This window comes from Taudactylus pleione, unplaced genomic scaffold (assembly GCF_031769625.1).
Source record: "Taudactylus pleione unplaced genomic scaffold, aTauple2 ptg000113l, whole genome shotgun sequence".
NCBI classification, from domain to species: Eukaryota; Metazoa; Chordata; class Amphibia; order Anura; family Myobatrachidae; genus Taudactylus; species Taudactylus pleione.
This window is the reverse complement of record NW_028284515.1, coordinates 5,915,080-5,931,015: the sequence shown is the minus strand read 5'-3', so window position 1 is coordinate 5,931,015 and position 15,936 is coordinate 5,915,080. Positions and strand designations below refer to the sequence as shown.

Sequence of the window (15,936 nt, the reverse complement as noted above, 5' to 3'; positions counted from 1 at the left end):
TTTAATAGCCTTATGTGTAAGTAAAAGTATTTTACATTGAATATGGCAGAAAACATGAAACATGTAACCAATGGAGGAACGGACAGAGTGGATCAGCATATGATGAATGTTTAGCAGCATTCAAAATGGATTGTAGTGGTGAGAGTCTGTTTTGGGGAAGACCAGTACGGAGACTATTGCAATAATCAATGCTGGAGATAATGAGTGCATGAATGAGAATTTTTGCAGTTTCGTTATGTTTTTTTAGAAGTATGTAACATGATTTGGAGACATGCTGAATGTGTGGAACAAAGACTGTTCAGAGTCAAGAATGACAACTAGGCTTGTGGGGTGGGTTTGATTGTCGAGTTATATTCCTTATTCCTGAAGGAGATAGAAAGATGCCTAAATGTAGTACCTACAAACTGACAAAAATAAAAAATACTGCTACTCTGGCCAATAAATTTGTGTTCTCTGACATGTTGGAGGGAGGAAGTTGAAGGAAAACTTTTAGTACTCCTATCTTGCAAAAAAAATGATGGGATTTCCCTTTATTGTCTTTTTGAATCATTAAGTCCAGTTTCCCTCAAACAGAAAATCTACAACAAATCGAAGTGTGGTTAAACTTTGATTATGAGCCTGCCACATGGGCTCAGCCGTGTTGGGTATGGGAGACCAGCAATCGGGATGCCGGCTATCCAAAGACCGACAGCGGCATCCCGATGCTGACAATCCCGACAGGGGCCCAGTAAGTATACTAACCCTCCCCCTTCACCCCTTAACCCACACTACTTACATCCTAACCCTCCTCCCTGCATCCTAACCCACCCCATTAGTGCATAACCCTAACCCCCCCCCCCCCCGTGGTGCCTGAACCTAACCCCCCCTATACTTACGTTCGGGATGCCGGCTGTTGAGATTCCGGCTTCGGCATCTCAACGGATGTCGGGATTGCGGCATCCGGTGTTTTGGCCACAGGTTGGGATTTCTGCCGCCGGCATTCCGTGCAGCGGTAAACTATCTACATCCTGGCTCAGCGATATGGCTCTTCTGGCAACTCCTGCTAGAGCCATACTTCTGAGCGAGAAGGTGTTTGTATCCAGTGAACCTTCACAAACAAAATCAACCCCTTTTTGCATCACTTTAGTGCTTGCCATGCATTATTGTGCTTAATCTGTGACTTTGTACCAATTCCTTTGCAACAAATCTACTAATCTTAGTGCCTAGTACACTATAAGAGACTTTGTATGCAGCTACTGTACAATGCGAATAAGATGCTAAATTTAGCAAAAAGAAAATGTTCTAGAATTGCTACCGTGATGGAGCGTCTAAATTGTGCCATGCTTTTCCTTCCATATGGTGCAAAAGAAAAAGGAGTACGAAGACAAATCTGTAATGATTCTATCAACTGCTTCTACAAAATGCCACATTGATGCATTGCAGAATCTATTTTATACTACACTATTGATACCTTGGACAGACAAAAGGGTCACACTAGATAAATAACATTTCAAAGTTCAATAAAGACAATTACAAGAGTGAGAGGGGAATGGAGGGACATTTTGTGAAACCAATCAGATAACAGTTTGATTATATGCTATTAAACCATATTAAATACAGATGTCCTAATGTATAATAGAACATCTACAGATGGATTGCATGTTGACTGTATGACTAAAGGAACCAGTTGAGCCTACCACCTTCAGGGATTTCTGGATTCCCATAGTCTAACCCACAATTCCTTGTATCTTATGTTTAGCTAACAAGGAGAACTGTATACAGTACTCAAATAGCCCAGCAAATATATTTAATATAATGGGTGGAGATTTATAAAAGCTTCGGGAGAGATAAAGCGGAGTGAACTAAAGTACCAGCCAATCAGCTCCTGTCATTCTTCAAACACGACTTGTAAAATGACAGAAGCTGATTGGTTAGTACTGTATCTCTATACGAGCTTTGATAAATCTCCCCCAATGTTTAGTAAGCGACCTTGATTTTTTTCTGGTACAGATTTCTACGAACAGAATGACATGAAGTGAAACGAAAGTCTCATACAGTACCTGGATCTTTACGCACACCTAGACATCCTTTTAGTTCTGTGAGTGAGATGGATTTGTCCTTGTTTAGGTCACAGTAGTCGGTGAATTTTCTACTGCATTTCTTAGGTTTGGCTTTCTTCTTTACATATCTCTTGAAGGGTTTCATCTCTTTCTTATTGATATCCTCGCTGCCATTGCTGTCCAGCTGGCTGAAATACCAGAGAACTACTCGTTCCTCCAGTGTGTGGTTGGGATCTGGTTCTGAGAATCTAGAACATAGTTACGATAGGAATTAGTGACCTGATTCAACTGGGACTGTGCGCTCACTGGGCCCAATTTAGACCCGCTCGCAAGCGCTGAGTGCTCACAAGCGGGTCGATGTTGGCCAAGTGCGCATGCGCACAATGGAGGCGGCTCCATCGTGCGCATGCGCGAAACCTGAATAATGACGGCCAAGCCGTTGCTATGGGTTTTGCACCAAAGGGGGCGTTCTGTTGATGTTGAGTGACAGCACGCCCCCTTTGGTGGGAACGCCTACCGTCTGGGGCCGGCCCCACTGACATCACAAGTGATGTCAGTGGGAGTGCTTTTGGGCTCTGATAGAGCAAAAAGCACTCTAGGGCTTGCGGCAACGAGACTCTACCACGAGGGTCTCGTCGCAAGCCCGATGGTCACGATGGTCTTGACCATCGCGACCATCTTCCTGGCCGCTTGCTATAGCTGTGGGTTGTCACCCACAGCTATACAAGCGGCCAGGAGGCCGCTCCTAAAAGTAAGAGGGACGGCCCTGATTCAGAGTGAGCGCTCTGTCAGAGCGTCCGGCTCTGAATCAGGGCCACTGCAAATAGGGACATGTTTATGTCCAGCAGAGTATGGCAAGCATTTGCTTAAATTTGTTTTTATTGGGTAATGTCAGTTCCTATTGGATTCCACTTTTTACCTGCCCATCAAATCTGGCTACTCCTATTATATCCCTTTTACACCAGGGCATAAAACTGTGTTTTTGCTGGGTCTACCTGGATCACAGCTCAGTGTAAAAGGGTCCCTGAAAAATAACCCAGGTCAAGTGACCCGGAAATCCAACCCAGGTAGCTACCAGGGTCGGACCCAGGATGGACCTGGGTAATGGTGCAGTGTAAATGGTGTAACCCGGGTTATCCGACCTGGGTCATGCCTAAAATTAGCTGATTGGTGGTTGTGGAGCAGTCACCACCCACTTTTTTTGACCTCACAAGTTTAGCAGGGCAGACCCAGATTCAGTGTGAACGGGTTCTGACCTGAGAATAGCCCAGATGGATGGTGCTGTGTAAACGGTGTCTGACCTGGGTTGGAACCATGTCTGAAAACCCAGGTCGGACCCGGGTTTTTTGGGGAAAAGAGGTATAACTAAATGGGTTGTACCCATAGCTTGTGGCAAGTGCTGATCGCTAATTTGATAGCAATTGTCCAGGACAGGTTTGATAGACATTTAATTACTGACACCCGATCCATAGTGAGACACACAAAGATAATCACAAGTTGTCCTCTACTGGACTGGATTTTCAACCTCTCATGGTCAAATGCTGGAAAAACCATTGATCAGGATACACCCACTCTAAAGTCTCCATAAGCGTAAGCCAATCTTATGCAATGATAGGACTTTGTGAACATTACAAACAATTCAGAATAATGAAAGATGATCAGAGGGCCCGTATCAATCTTTAGGATTGATATGGAATCGGTGTGTCATATCACTATTACATTCATGAACACAGGAGACCATCTTCATGTACAACAGAACACAGCTGAACAGTCTTCTAACAGTGCAATTATTGATCCGGTCGGGGTCGGACTGACCCAAAGGGGTACAATGGAAATCCCCGGTGGGCCTCACTGCCAGTGGGCCCCACCACCTCCTCTAAATGTCATGCTCCAGACTGTGCACTGAACTGTACACTGTTACTCCACAAGGTCAGTTACCTTGTTTGTGGAGCAGGACCACTGAATAACTTCAGTTCTTGGTTTACTTCTAGTGAAAGTACATAAAGATTTGCCTAATGGTTAGCTAAGCAGCTGTGGTGGCTGGCCACACACCCTCAGGTGGATGGCCACCCCCCTTAAGCATGGGCCCCTTCTCCCGATAGGCCCTTTATGCCCCAGTCTGACACTGGATTCGGTTGATATATCGAATTGCCTGTATTGTTTGGAAAACAGTTTAAGATAGGCCCCTAAATATTGATAGCTCTGGATATACAGATGTACTACATATCTAGTTTATTAGGACTATGGTTTTGTGAATGAAGTAAGCACACTTATATACAGGAGGCACAAAATTGTGAGTAAACATCTAATTCATATTACTTTGAGGAACATTTTGGACTAGATGAATCTCAGCATAAACCATTGACACAACCAATGGTTTCTCTCCATACTGCAGAGTTGAAATTTCTTTTGTAGTAACTGGGGGACAGAAAACCTATTGTGAATTATACAGAAGAGGAGGGAGAGAGAAAACTGAGTAATTTGTCATGATCGTTGTAATTTTCAGTGGCAACATAATTGCTCTTACTGTTCTTGGCCCTTCGTGAGGGTCTTTCATTCTGTCCACTCTAATGCAACTACATTTAATCTACGAAAAAAGCCGACCTCTAAAAGCATAAACTTGTCAATGTCAGCTCATTATCACTACCTGAAAAATGCAGACTTAAAATGGCAAATGCTGAGCAAAGGATGGGTGTACAGATTTCTGCCGTCAGCAGGTTTAATATGTCTTTACTTCTTTTGAAAACAGTCATTGAGGTTGCTTTAGCACATAGCACTGACACAGTGTGCAGGTCTGTGTGGTTACAACTTACAGCCTAAGGGGAATGGAAGACACATACTTAAGGAGCCCTGCCTCTTAGTTTCCCTTAAATGCCATAAAACTAAAATTCTTGGGAGTCCTTCAAGATAAATGTGACCACAAAACACTGCTCTAAATCTCATCTTAGGATGCAATACCATAAAGGCAGCGTGACTCAGACAGGTTAAGCAGACTCAGAGAAGGTCTTATGTCAAGGTGTTAATAATGGGGACTGTTGAGTTTTGGTGAATATAATTTATGTTTTAATATTTCAGGGATTTTTTTTTGTGCCTTTGGTCGCACTGCACCTGTGAACCCGTGGCCCAGCTTGTATTGAATTACTGACCTGCCGCCTGTTGCTGGGAATGCCGAGTTGATTGCCTGCACCATGTCTGTGGTGAGAGCGTCCAGTAAACTTGTGATGAATTCCAGCTTCTTCCCATCAGGACAACCTATGAGAGAGAAACTCATCAGAGTGGTCATCAATTACAGGTGTTCATATTATGCCAAGTTTTCCACCATAGTAATCCGGAGCCAGCTTTAGACTGACACTGCCTTGGGTATTGGGAGTGGGACATGTTTAAGTCTCTCTCTCTCTACATGTTTAAGTCTCTCATTATTTCTGTTGCTCAAAAGTCAAGTACCAACAAGGACAAAATAATGAACATAAGCCATATATATGTTGCTCTATAAACTGTAGTTCCCTAAGCATGACATATTCCTAAGAGCCTATGTGATAGAGACAGCCCTGCAACAATATCTATAACAAATTATCCATGTAAATATACAGACATATAAATTGTACATAGGCTGTATTGATGCATTGCAAATAGATCCCATACACTGTGCATGGGCATAAGCAAACTGCAGCTTGTGTATTTTATACAGTCAGTCTGGGAAAGACAGGAGCCTAAAATAGGCCCCAGCATCCTCGTGCGCTTGCCGCAGTTGTGGACCTTAGTGTAATTGTGGTGAGTGATTCATTATTCTATGGAAAGCGGTGCAGAATATGCTAGTGTTACACATATAAAGCATAATCTAAAAATAAAATGTACATAAGGTCATCTGGTAACATCAACTACAGTGTCCAGCACAGAGTCACAGTGGGTTTGAAATCTCTCCATGTGTGGAGTTTGTGTGTCTCCCCATGTTTACGTCTGTTTCCTGTGGGGACCCATAGGTTGTCTGTGTGTGTCCATGTCTTCGTGTCCTAGAGAATTTAGAATGTAAGCGCCACTAAAGCAGGGACTCTTGTGAAAGAGTACAAAGGGGCGGGTTTATCATGCCTCTCAATACTGCCCTGATAACGATCACTATAATGCTGCATACATACACGGGACGATCTGATCAGCGATCAATATCGCTAAACGACCTCCCTTGAATTCCCTGGTGTGCTGGATGAACGTTACTGTATAGATCATCCACACACAAAAGATATCACCAACGATCGCAAACCCCTATGGAAAATGCATGGCAGACCAACGACATCGTTATCGTCTATGCGGTCATTGGTCGTTGGCTGCATAAAAATTAACGATTTAACGGTATCGTTAAAACAATATGAACTATCGTTATTGTTCATATCGTTAATAAGAATCGTACCGTGTGTACGCAGCTTAACAGCGACAAGAAAAAAAGCAAGAGTCTCTTGTTGGGATACAGGCTACGATAAGAGCCCATCCTGGTGAACAGATAGAAGACATGTCTGACACTTTCACTTTACATCCTGGTATAGACCCAGTTTGCCTAATGCGCAGGTGCTGCCATCCTGACTCATGTGAGAGTATGGGCTGGAGGAGAGGGGAAAATTACCATATTATAGCCTATAGGCCACAGTAGCTAACTCCACCTCTAGATCTGAAAAGCTAAACTTTGCAGAGCATGGTACATTGGCCATTTTTGCAGTCCCCATAGACAGCTATGCGGACTGCTCCTGTCATTGGAAACAGAGAGACTGCAGCAGATATCAGAGATTCACCTTAATATAGCGGAAATCCTCCAAAAACTGGTTTTCTGAGAATTCACTGCAGAAAGGCTTTAATAAATGGCCCCAGTCTCTTTACAGCACTGTGCAATATGAATGGTGCTCTATCAGGGATCGGTACGAAATACTGCCGGACACATGCGGTTCTAATCCCGACGCTGGAACACCAGCGGTTCTAATCCCGACAGGTAAGTATTTCCTATTCACTAACCTCCCCCCTAACCCTAACCCTCCCTTAGGGGTGCCTAACCCTAACCTCCCCCCGGGGGTGCCTAACCCTAACCCCCCCTAACCCTAGCCTTTCGCTAGCTTTACCCTAACCCTCCCGGGGGGGGGGTGCCTAACCTTAAGTCCCCCCCGGGAGCCCCTAACCTAAAGCGCGTGTGGCTTACCTTCGATCGGGATGCCGGGCGTAGGGCTCCCGGCATAGGTAAAATGACAGGCATCGGGATTTCGACGCCTGTCGTTGGACCCTTTCCGGGATTAGACGGTCGGGATGCCGACGGTCCACATTTAGACCATCGGCATCCCGACTGCATACCCTCTATCAAACTATAACAATAGTAATATGAATAATAATACAGGTTGAGTCTCCCATATCCAACATGCTTGGGACCAGGGGTATTTTGGATAATGGAATATTCCGTATTTTGGAATAATTGCATAACATAATGAAATGTCTTGGAAATTGGACCCAAATCTAAACACAGAATGGGTTTATGTATTATATACACCTTATACACACAGCCTGCAGGTCATTTTATACAATATTTTTAATAATTTTGTGCAACAAAAAAAGTTTGTGTACATACATGAAATTAATTTATGTTTCATATACACCCTATTCACACAGCCTGAAGGTTATTTTATACTGTATTTTAATATTTTTGTGCTTTAAACAAAGTTTGTGTACATTGAACCATCAGAAAGCAAAGGTTTCACTTTCTCAGTCATGCTAAAAATATTCTGTATTTCGGAATATTTGGATATGGGAGACTCAACCTGTAATGAAATTATAGGGTTCGGTGCAAGGTCATTAGAGGTATTGATTTGACTTTCATCATGTTTCTGTAACTGGAAAGACTGGGAAAGGGAAGTCCACATTTAGGGCCTGATTCAGAGCCGCTCGTAAGCGGCCGCTCGTTCGTTCTGACCGATGTTCGCACATCTGCGCATGCGTACGGATTGTAATACGCATGAGCGAACCAGTCAGTGCGGCCGAAAATAATTTGTTCGCTATATAGCGAATGCCTGCTATTTTGAGTGACAGAAGGAGGCGTATGTGGGTGGTAACAGGGGAAGGTGCTTGAAAACGGGGGTGTGGAATTAGATCGGAGGTGTGCTTAAAGGTCAAAACGGGCGTTCTAAGGGTGTGCATAATTAATACAGCAGCGTCATTGACCACGTCACTTGTTTTTTTTTACCCCGAACTGATCGCAAAATATCGGTTGAAAAAACCAGCCACAAGAATAGCGAGCAGTTCATACGCTGTTCGATGTGCTCGATTAATCTAATAAATAGCGGACATGACGTGGGATGCGAGCGGCCAGGGGGCATATTTTTCAAAATTACAACCGCAAGTTTTGCTCGCTCATTCAGACTTAGAGGCGTGAACAGACCGCAATTAGCGAACGGTTCATTTGAATAGCCACCCCTTGTTTTAGAACGAACGACCGCAAATAGCGAGCGGCTCTGAATCAGGCCCTTAGTCCTTAGCCCCCTCTCTGTTTATTTTGCTCTGAGTATAGCCTGATCCATGTAAGAAGGTCGTCAGATTCTGAAACAATGAGCAGAGATGGAGAACAGAGCATAAGGAAAAACAGATGCTTTTCATTTTAGCTGTCTGTGTAACTTATGGGCCGAGCAATTTTTTTTTTTTTTATAATTTCTTGTGCTACTAAGCATCAGGGCTCCTGACTGAAAGTCGAGATACTATCCTCGCTTATTTTGGACACAAGTCATCCGCAATGACCCTCGCACATGGTACTACATGTGTACAGTATATCCACCCTTTGCAGAGTTACACGGATCATTACGGCCGCACCACCCCTATCTATGCTTGCTGAAGTAGCTGCCATCACTATCACTTCACATTTACATCAACCCTATACACGGAGCACAAAATCAGATGGATCTCTGTATACGGACGCCTCTGAAGAGCCCGCAATTCCGCCTACAAGCCCATGACATGCCCGAAGTACACTTTGCCTACATGCTGACCAGTTACCTCAGAGGTTCCCAAATGAGGTCCTCAAGGCTCCCCCACAGTTCAGGTTTTAGAGATATCCATGGTTGAGCACAGGTGGTTAAATTGACTGAGGTACTAATTAAGGCCCTCATTCAGAGCCGTACGCTCTGAGCAGAGCGCACGCTCTGAATGAGGGCCGCCCTCCATAATTATGGAGCGTCCTCCTGGACGCTCGTATAGCTGTGGGTCACCACCCACAGCCTATACGAGCGTGCAGTTTGATGGCCGCGATGGTCGTGACCATCGCGACCATCGCCACTGCGAGCCGCAGCCTGCGGTTGAGGTTTTCAACAGCAAGGCCCGGAGTGATTTTGGCTCTATCAAAGCCAAAATCACTCCCACTGACATCACTAGTGATGTCAGTGGGCCGGCTTCTGACGGTAGGCGTTCCCTTGGGAACGCCCCCGTCAGGGAGGCACGACCCGGCACGCCCACCAAAGGGGGCGTGCTGTCAATCAACATCGACAGCACGCCCCCTTTGATCAGACACAACGAGCGAAGGAAAGTCCTTCGCTCGTCGCGTCTGGCGCATGCGCACGACGGAGCTCCCTCCGTCGTGCGCATGCTCAGTGCAGACCATCGACCCACTTGCGAGCGGACAGCCGCTCGCGAGTGGGTCTGAATCAGGCCCTAAGTCACTTGTGCTCAACCACGGGCATCTCTAATACCTGAACTGTTAAGGACCGCGTTTGGCAACCTCTGAGTAACACGCACTTAGGACCTCATTCAGAGCCGCTCACAAAATGCGAGCGCTCGCTCTGAATTAGGGCGTCCGCTTTTCTTTTGAAAGTGACTAGTTGATGTTCGCGATGGTCGAGACCATTGCGACCATCGGGGCTAGCGACGAGACCCTTGCGGTAGGGTCTCGTCTACCGCAAGCCCCAGGCATCTTCCTGCTCTAACAGAGCAGGAAGCACCCTACTGACATCACTGGTGATGTCAGTAGGGCCGCCTACAAACGGCATGCGTTCCATCAGGAACGCCTCTGTTTGTCTGCCCACCCCCCCACCCACAAAACGGGGCGAGCTGTCGATCAACATCGACAGCGGTCCCTTTTGTAGCGAGCCCCGGAGTGAGTGAATTTCTCTCTTGCTCCAGGGCTTGTGCATGCGCCGTGCACACGCGGCACGTGCGCAGTACCCCACCAACGACCCGCTTGCAAGCGCATAGGTGCTTGCGAGCGGGTCTGAATAAGGTTCTTAGTTCCAAGTTGAGATGTGACTGAGTTGTGTATGCTCAGCCATGGAGCTTGCGCAGTGCTATAAATCGCAATATCCACCTGCAAAATGGATTTGTTTCAACTTTGAATCAGCTCCTTACTGTGGGCACTGCAGACACTCTCAAAAGCCTAGAGATAGATGAGCAATAATGAAATAAATATTTTTTTTATATTTTAAAATACAATTGTGCAGCTTACTATATTTAGAAAGAAGGGGGGGGGGGGGGGACACTTTTTTTTCTAGGTAATTTTGGTTTTATCCCAGGTGCTAAACCAGGGGTAGGCAACGTGTGGCGCTCAACACATCTCAGCATGCCCTGCCACAGTTTTGCTGTTCAGGCATGCTAAAACTATGGCAGGGCATGCTGGGATGTGGAGTTCCACAGCAGCTAGAGTGCCACTAATGTCTACCCCTTTGCTAGACTAATAGCTCTCCACAATTGGCAGTAAAATAACTACCAGCTATACAAAAAAATGTCATAACTCAAGTACTAAGAAAAAACTGTCTGGACACAAAGGAGGCAGCCATATTGTGGACTGAGTAATATTCAAGAGAATGCAGCTTCTCAATTCACTTTGCCTTTATTGACTCTCAGATCTGTAAATACATACTGTATATTGTCCTGTACCTAATACACCTAGTGACTGGATTACCTCACTCTGCTATCGAGAAAGACAATTTTGTGCCAGCCCTGACCAATGTGGTGACCTAGGCAAGATTTTAGCTGGTGCCCTTTATGGGCCTAGGTCCCGTATATCTGGTCCCTACATGCCTAGAGCACAGCACCCTGATGTACTAGGGTGGCAATAGGAGGAAAGGGAGTCCCATTGGGACCTTACACGCTCTGCCTCTGCACCAGCTCTTCCACAAAAGGGTCAGAACTGCTTCCCAGCTTGCCAAATGCTGGATCCTCTCTTTCAGCTCTGGCTTGACTCTGCCGGCTACTTGACTGTCACCGGACTTCACCTGAACAGGTGAACAAGGGTGCTCCTGCAAAAATGTTTACACTGGGACTCTTGCTGCCATGGCATAGGCATCCTGAAGTCTTCTGGCTTGATCCGCCATCTTCTCTCTTCCTTCTGCCACCTCTTCCACTCTTCTGTCTTCCAAGTCCTTTGATCTTCTTTGCCATGGGTCGCCTCTTCTGCAGGGCATCTTCCAAGCTCTTCTATGCTCCCCCTCCACCACTCCTAATTGGCTGGCAGCCGGCACCAAATTTGAAAAGCTCCTTCATTGGCTCCTTCATTGGCACTGTGATCCAACATCCAGTCCCAGCGCCAGCTGCAGATGTGTCCCCAGTTCTCTACACCATGGCGCTGCTCCTGCTCTGATCTAATCCACCTCTGGGCTCACCCTCTGGAGCTATGTCACCCTAGGTCACCTATACCCAGGGCCTGCCCCCCAAAAACTTTACTACATGATGTAATGTCAAGGGGGCATGGCCATCGGCACCAGGAAGTACAGCACTGCTCTGAGCATTCTTAGGATGTTCTAAATGGCTGTACAGGCTACAGGGAGTGTGCCCGGCTCTGCAGCAGTGCTGCAGGGGGCAGTTTCAGACAACCCTGCAAGCCGAATGCTGCCATTGTGAGGGAGCAATGGTGTCGCCCCCAAAGCCCTGGGCAGCTGCACCGCTCACACAACCCTGCTTATTTCCCTGCTCTGCCAGGCAGTGACAGATCTGTGTTGTAGAAGGTTCTCATCCTTATGCAACCTGAGTGGGCTTACTTTGTCACTCCTAGGGTTAGGGATTCCCTCTCACCATCAGTAACTGCCTGTTACTGACTTCTCTACCTGCATTGTGGGCAGGTACTGTAACTTGCTTACACTACCAAGCTCTTACATTGGCAATTGGAACCACTTGTTCCATCCAGGCTGCTACACAGGCACCTGGAACCGCTTTCTTCTGAGTATGTGTGGCGAGATAGTCTATAGATTAAAGCGGCAATTTGCACTGCAGCCCTGGATCAGATTCCAGTGCACCAAATATATTTACAATCTCACATTCAAGGCACAGTAAATATCCTTAACACATTTATACAAACTGTGCCGGTGCACAGCACTGGGCTTTGCTAGTGCAGCCCAGGTCCTAAACTTCTCTGGTCTTAAACATACAGTATAAGCATAAAGGTCCCTTATACATTAGGACTTAAGGCCTGATTCAGAGCCGGACGCTATTTGCGCTCACTCGTCCAGAAAAAGGGGCTGGCTATTTAAATTAACCGTTCGCTCTTTGCGGTCTGTTCACGCCTCTATGTCTGAACGAGCGAACAAAACATGCGAACGTAATTTTAAAAAAAACGCCCCTGGCCACTCGCATCATACGTCATGTCCGCTATATATTAGATTAATCGAGTACATCGGACGGCGTATGAACTGCTCGCTATTCTTGTGGTTGTTTTTTTTTTCCTACCACAATCATGAGAGCAGTTCTAACTATAAAACAACCAAGTGACGTGGTCGATGACGCTGCTTTAGTAATTATGCACACCCTTAAAACGCCCGTTTTGACCTTTAAGCACGCCTGCGTTCTGATCTCCACTCCCCGTTTTCAAGCACCTTCCCCTGTTTCCACCCACATACGCCTCATTCTGTCACTCAAAATAGCAGGCATTCGCTATTTAGCGAACACACGATTTTCGGCCGCACTGACTGGTTCGCGCATGCGTTTTAAAATCCGTACGCATGCACAGTTGTGCGAACATCGATCGGAACAAACGAGCGGCCGCTTACGAGCGGCTCTGAATCAGGCCCTTAAACCCTTAGCGTGCTGATGGTATTACACCACTGAAAGTGTTGCCTCTCTCCTATATCACACATAACACGCGTTATTGTGCCAGCTGCCCAGCAGTAGCTCACTTTAAAACTGGAGATCTGGTTGTTTCACACAACCATGGACAGTGGCGGAACCATCACCGTTGCTGGGGTGGAGCAACTACAAGGCCAGGAGGTGAGGGAGGGGCAAAGCTGTTGCACCCCTTGCAACAATGGTACCTTTGCCACTGCCTGCATCTTCTCTCATCTCAGAGCATGCACAATGTAGCCCAAGCAGGGCCTATCTCATGCCTGTGCATGCTCAGACGATGGATGGATCACATCCCCTGGCCCCGCAGAAAAATGCTGCAATGGGTCCCAGTGATTTAGTGTTCTGCCCATTCTGCAGGCTAATATAGCTACATATATAATATGGAAGGCCATACAGTGCCACCACAATTTTTTGGGATCTGGACAACACATACAGGGGTCTATTTACTAAGCAGTGTTAGGAGACAGAGTGAAAAGTGATAAGGTGCCAGCCAATCAGCTCCCAACTGCCATCTCACAGGCTGTGTTTGAAAAATGACAGTTGGGAGCTGATTGGCTGGCACCTTATCACTTTTCACTCTGTCTCCTAACACTGCTTAGTAAATAGACCCATAAGTCTGACTAACTTGGACCTACTGAAGTGTTGATTTAACTAAACTGACAATTTTTTATAGATTTTTTATTTTTTTTGTTATGAAAAGGGCCTCAAATGTTTTACATTAAATTAAGTATAAAATTTTAAAAAGAATTCAAATATCTTACTAAAAAAAATATGATTAGGGGGTGTCTCGCACCATCCCGTGTCCATAGGCCCCCATTGTAAAATTACCTCTAACTTTCATTGGCAATAGACCCACCCCTCCCAGTTGCAATTGCTCTCCATTAGCATTACCCGCACCCCCCTAGTGGTTATAGATCCCCATTTGTCTAACTCCTTCCACCCCGAGTGTAGTAGAGCCCCGTTTCTGCAGACCTCCCTCCCCCCACCCTCAGTGTCTGGTGTTCTGTTTTTTTTAAACTATTTTAAAAACCCTTCATGACCCAGTGGCACTCATTTTTTTTTTGTTGGGCATTACACACCCAGCTCCAACCCCCCATGGCATTCTGGGGCACAATTTTGTCAGTGATGTCTGCGGTCACAGACTGCCACAACGCTGCAGGGGGGCCCGACGAGCGCATTGAAATCCGTTCTGCACAACGGATTTCCTACTTAAAAGCTTAGGGCTCAGCAGGAGGACATGGTTGCATGGGATGCGATTTGTATTAGCTAAAGCCCAGCTGGCTGCGGAAGCATCTCAAGCGACCGTGCCAGTTAAGTGGTTAAGAACTGATGTTAGTCCAACTTTAGAAACAACGGGGCTGATGCAGAGTTGAACATATGTGCCCATTGGGTAGCTTATCTAGGTTAGGTGTCGGTACACACAGATGATAATGACATAACATTGCTGCATATGTTGTTTAGGCAAAGGCCAGCATGACTCAAGTGTATTCTATGTGGGGAAATCTATTTTTGCAAGAACATTCCGTTTGCGCTCCCATTTTATTTCCAACTGTGCATCAGCCCTAATGTCCACTACTACTAACACATGGGCATTACGGCTCATTTTCCAACGCCTGAATATGAACCAAAATGTAACAGTGCAGAAATCCATGTAAAAGAACATACTAATAACACACGCTTACATCAGACTGCACATTTATATTGAAATGCACACAGCTCCCACTAACCCTATCCTACTCAACATTGAGCTGAAAAGCTGTGTTAAGCAATACAAATGATCAAACTGAAGACTGGATTATCCTTGAGCAGAGACCTGAAATGTAGAACTCAGCTTGGATAGGCTCATATTCCAAACAAGCTTTTCCAGAAACATTTCTCTTATGCAGAGTTCACAGAATGACTCGTGGACTCCAGGTGTTTGAGGTTAAACATTGTCAGACTTGCCAAGACAAACTGAAATATTGTATAAGATTTAGAAAGGCTGTGAAATCAATTATATAAGTTACTGCCAGCAAGTATGCAGATAATGTAACAACTCAATTTATCCTATTGATATAAATGTTACAAGTTATATTTATTTTACTCCTACTACTAAATGGGGAAGAAGCCAAACCTTACTATAATTCCTGCTGAAACCTTGGCCAGTACGCACAGAAAAGTAATACTAGAAATTGTAGCGCTGTCCCCACCTATTTTAATTTAACCTCCTGCACAGATCTTAAACAAATTCTAGTTCCTATATAAATTAAGTGCAACTTCATAAAAAGGTTCATGAAAACATCAGGGTGAAAACAAAAGCAACAAAACAAAATGTAGAACAGTATGTTTAATCCAACTGGGCGGGCAAATTCAAATACCGGCTCAGTAGTGATGTCAGCGCAGACACATCAGCTGAACGATTGGTAAGTGTGTAAGCAAATCGTTAGGTGGGTCGGAGGGACGACTGGACCCAGCCTGGTGTGAACCCACTCCAAGGGCGAGATTTAGAAAGCCATCGAAATTAAATGTGTTCATCATAGCATACTAACCTACTCAACCGGAAGTTGTTCGAGTTCCCGAATATAATAAGACACAGATTATATTAGAAAGAGAATAGCCATCATGGTATCGGCGTCAGTGACAATCTACAGAGACTATTCAGATTTGAAAATCAGTATTTACAATCAGAGATAAGGAAGTTATTGCCGGTTTTGTGATCATGCACTATATTGATTTAATAGTAAGTCAATATAAAATAAAAAAGGACAATAAAGCTCTTTTATGAAAAATTCAATGAACATTTTCTATTTGCAAAAATGCTCCTGCTCGTCCACCTCATGCATATATGGTGCATGCTCAC

General features: G+C 45.3%; 1 protein-coding gene across 6 annotated transcripts in view; it reads right to left on the bottom strand.

Moving 5' to 3' along the window:
• The window catches only part of SMOC1 (SPARC related modular calcium binding 1), a 300,868-nt gene that overhangs the window by 28,223 nt on the left and 256,709 nt on the right, over positions 1 to 15,936 (bottom strand). For 4 of the 6 annotated variants that reach the window (XM_088471210.1, XM_088471207.1, XM_088471206.1 and 1 more), the window contains 2 exons: positions 5,186 to 5,291; positions 2,040 to 2,287 (listed from right to left, as the gene is read on the bottom strand). In XM_088471210.1, coding sequence (XP_088327336.1) covers positions 2,040 to 2,287; positions 5,186 to 5,291 — 354 coding nt within the window. Of the gene's footprint in view, positions 1 to 2,028; positions 2,288 to 5,185; positions 5,292 to 15,936 lie in introns of those variants that run through there. The other 2 variants (XM_088471209.1, XM_088471211.1) reach the window with 1 other exon arrangement.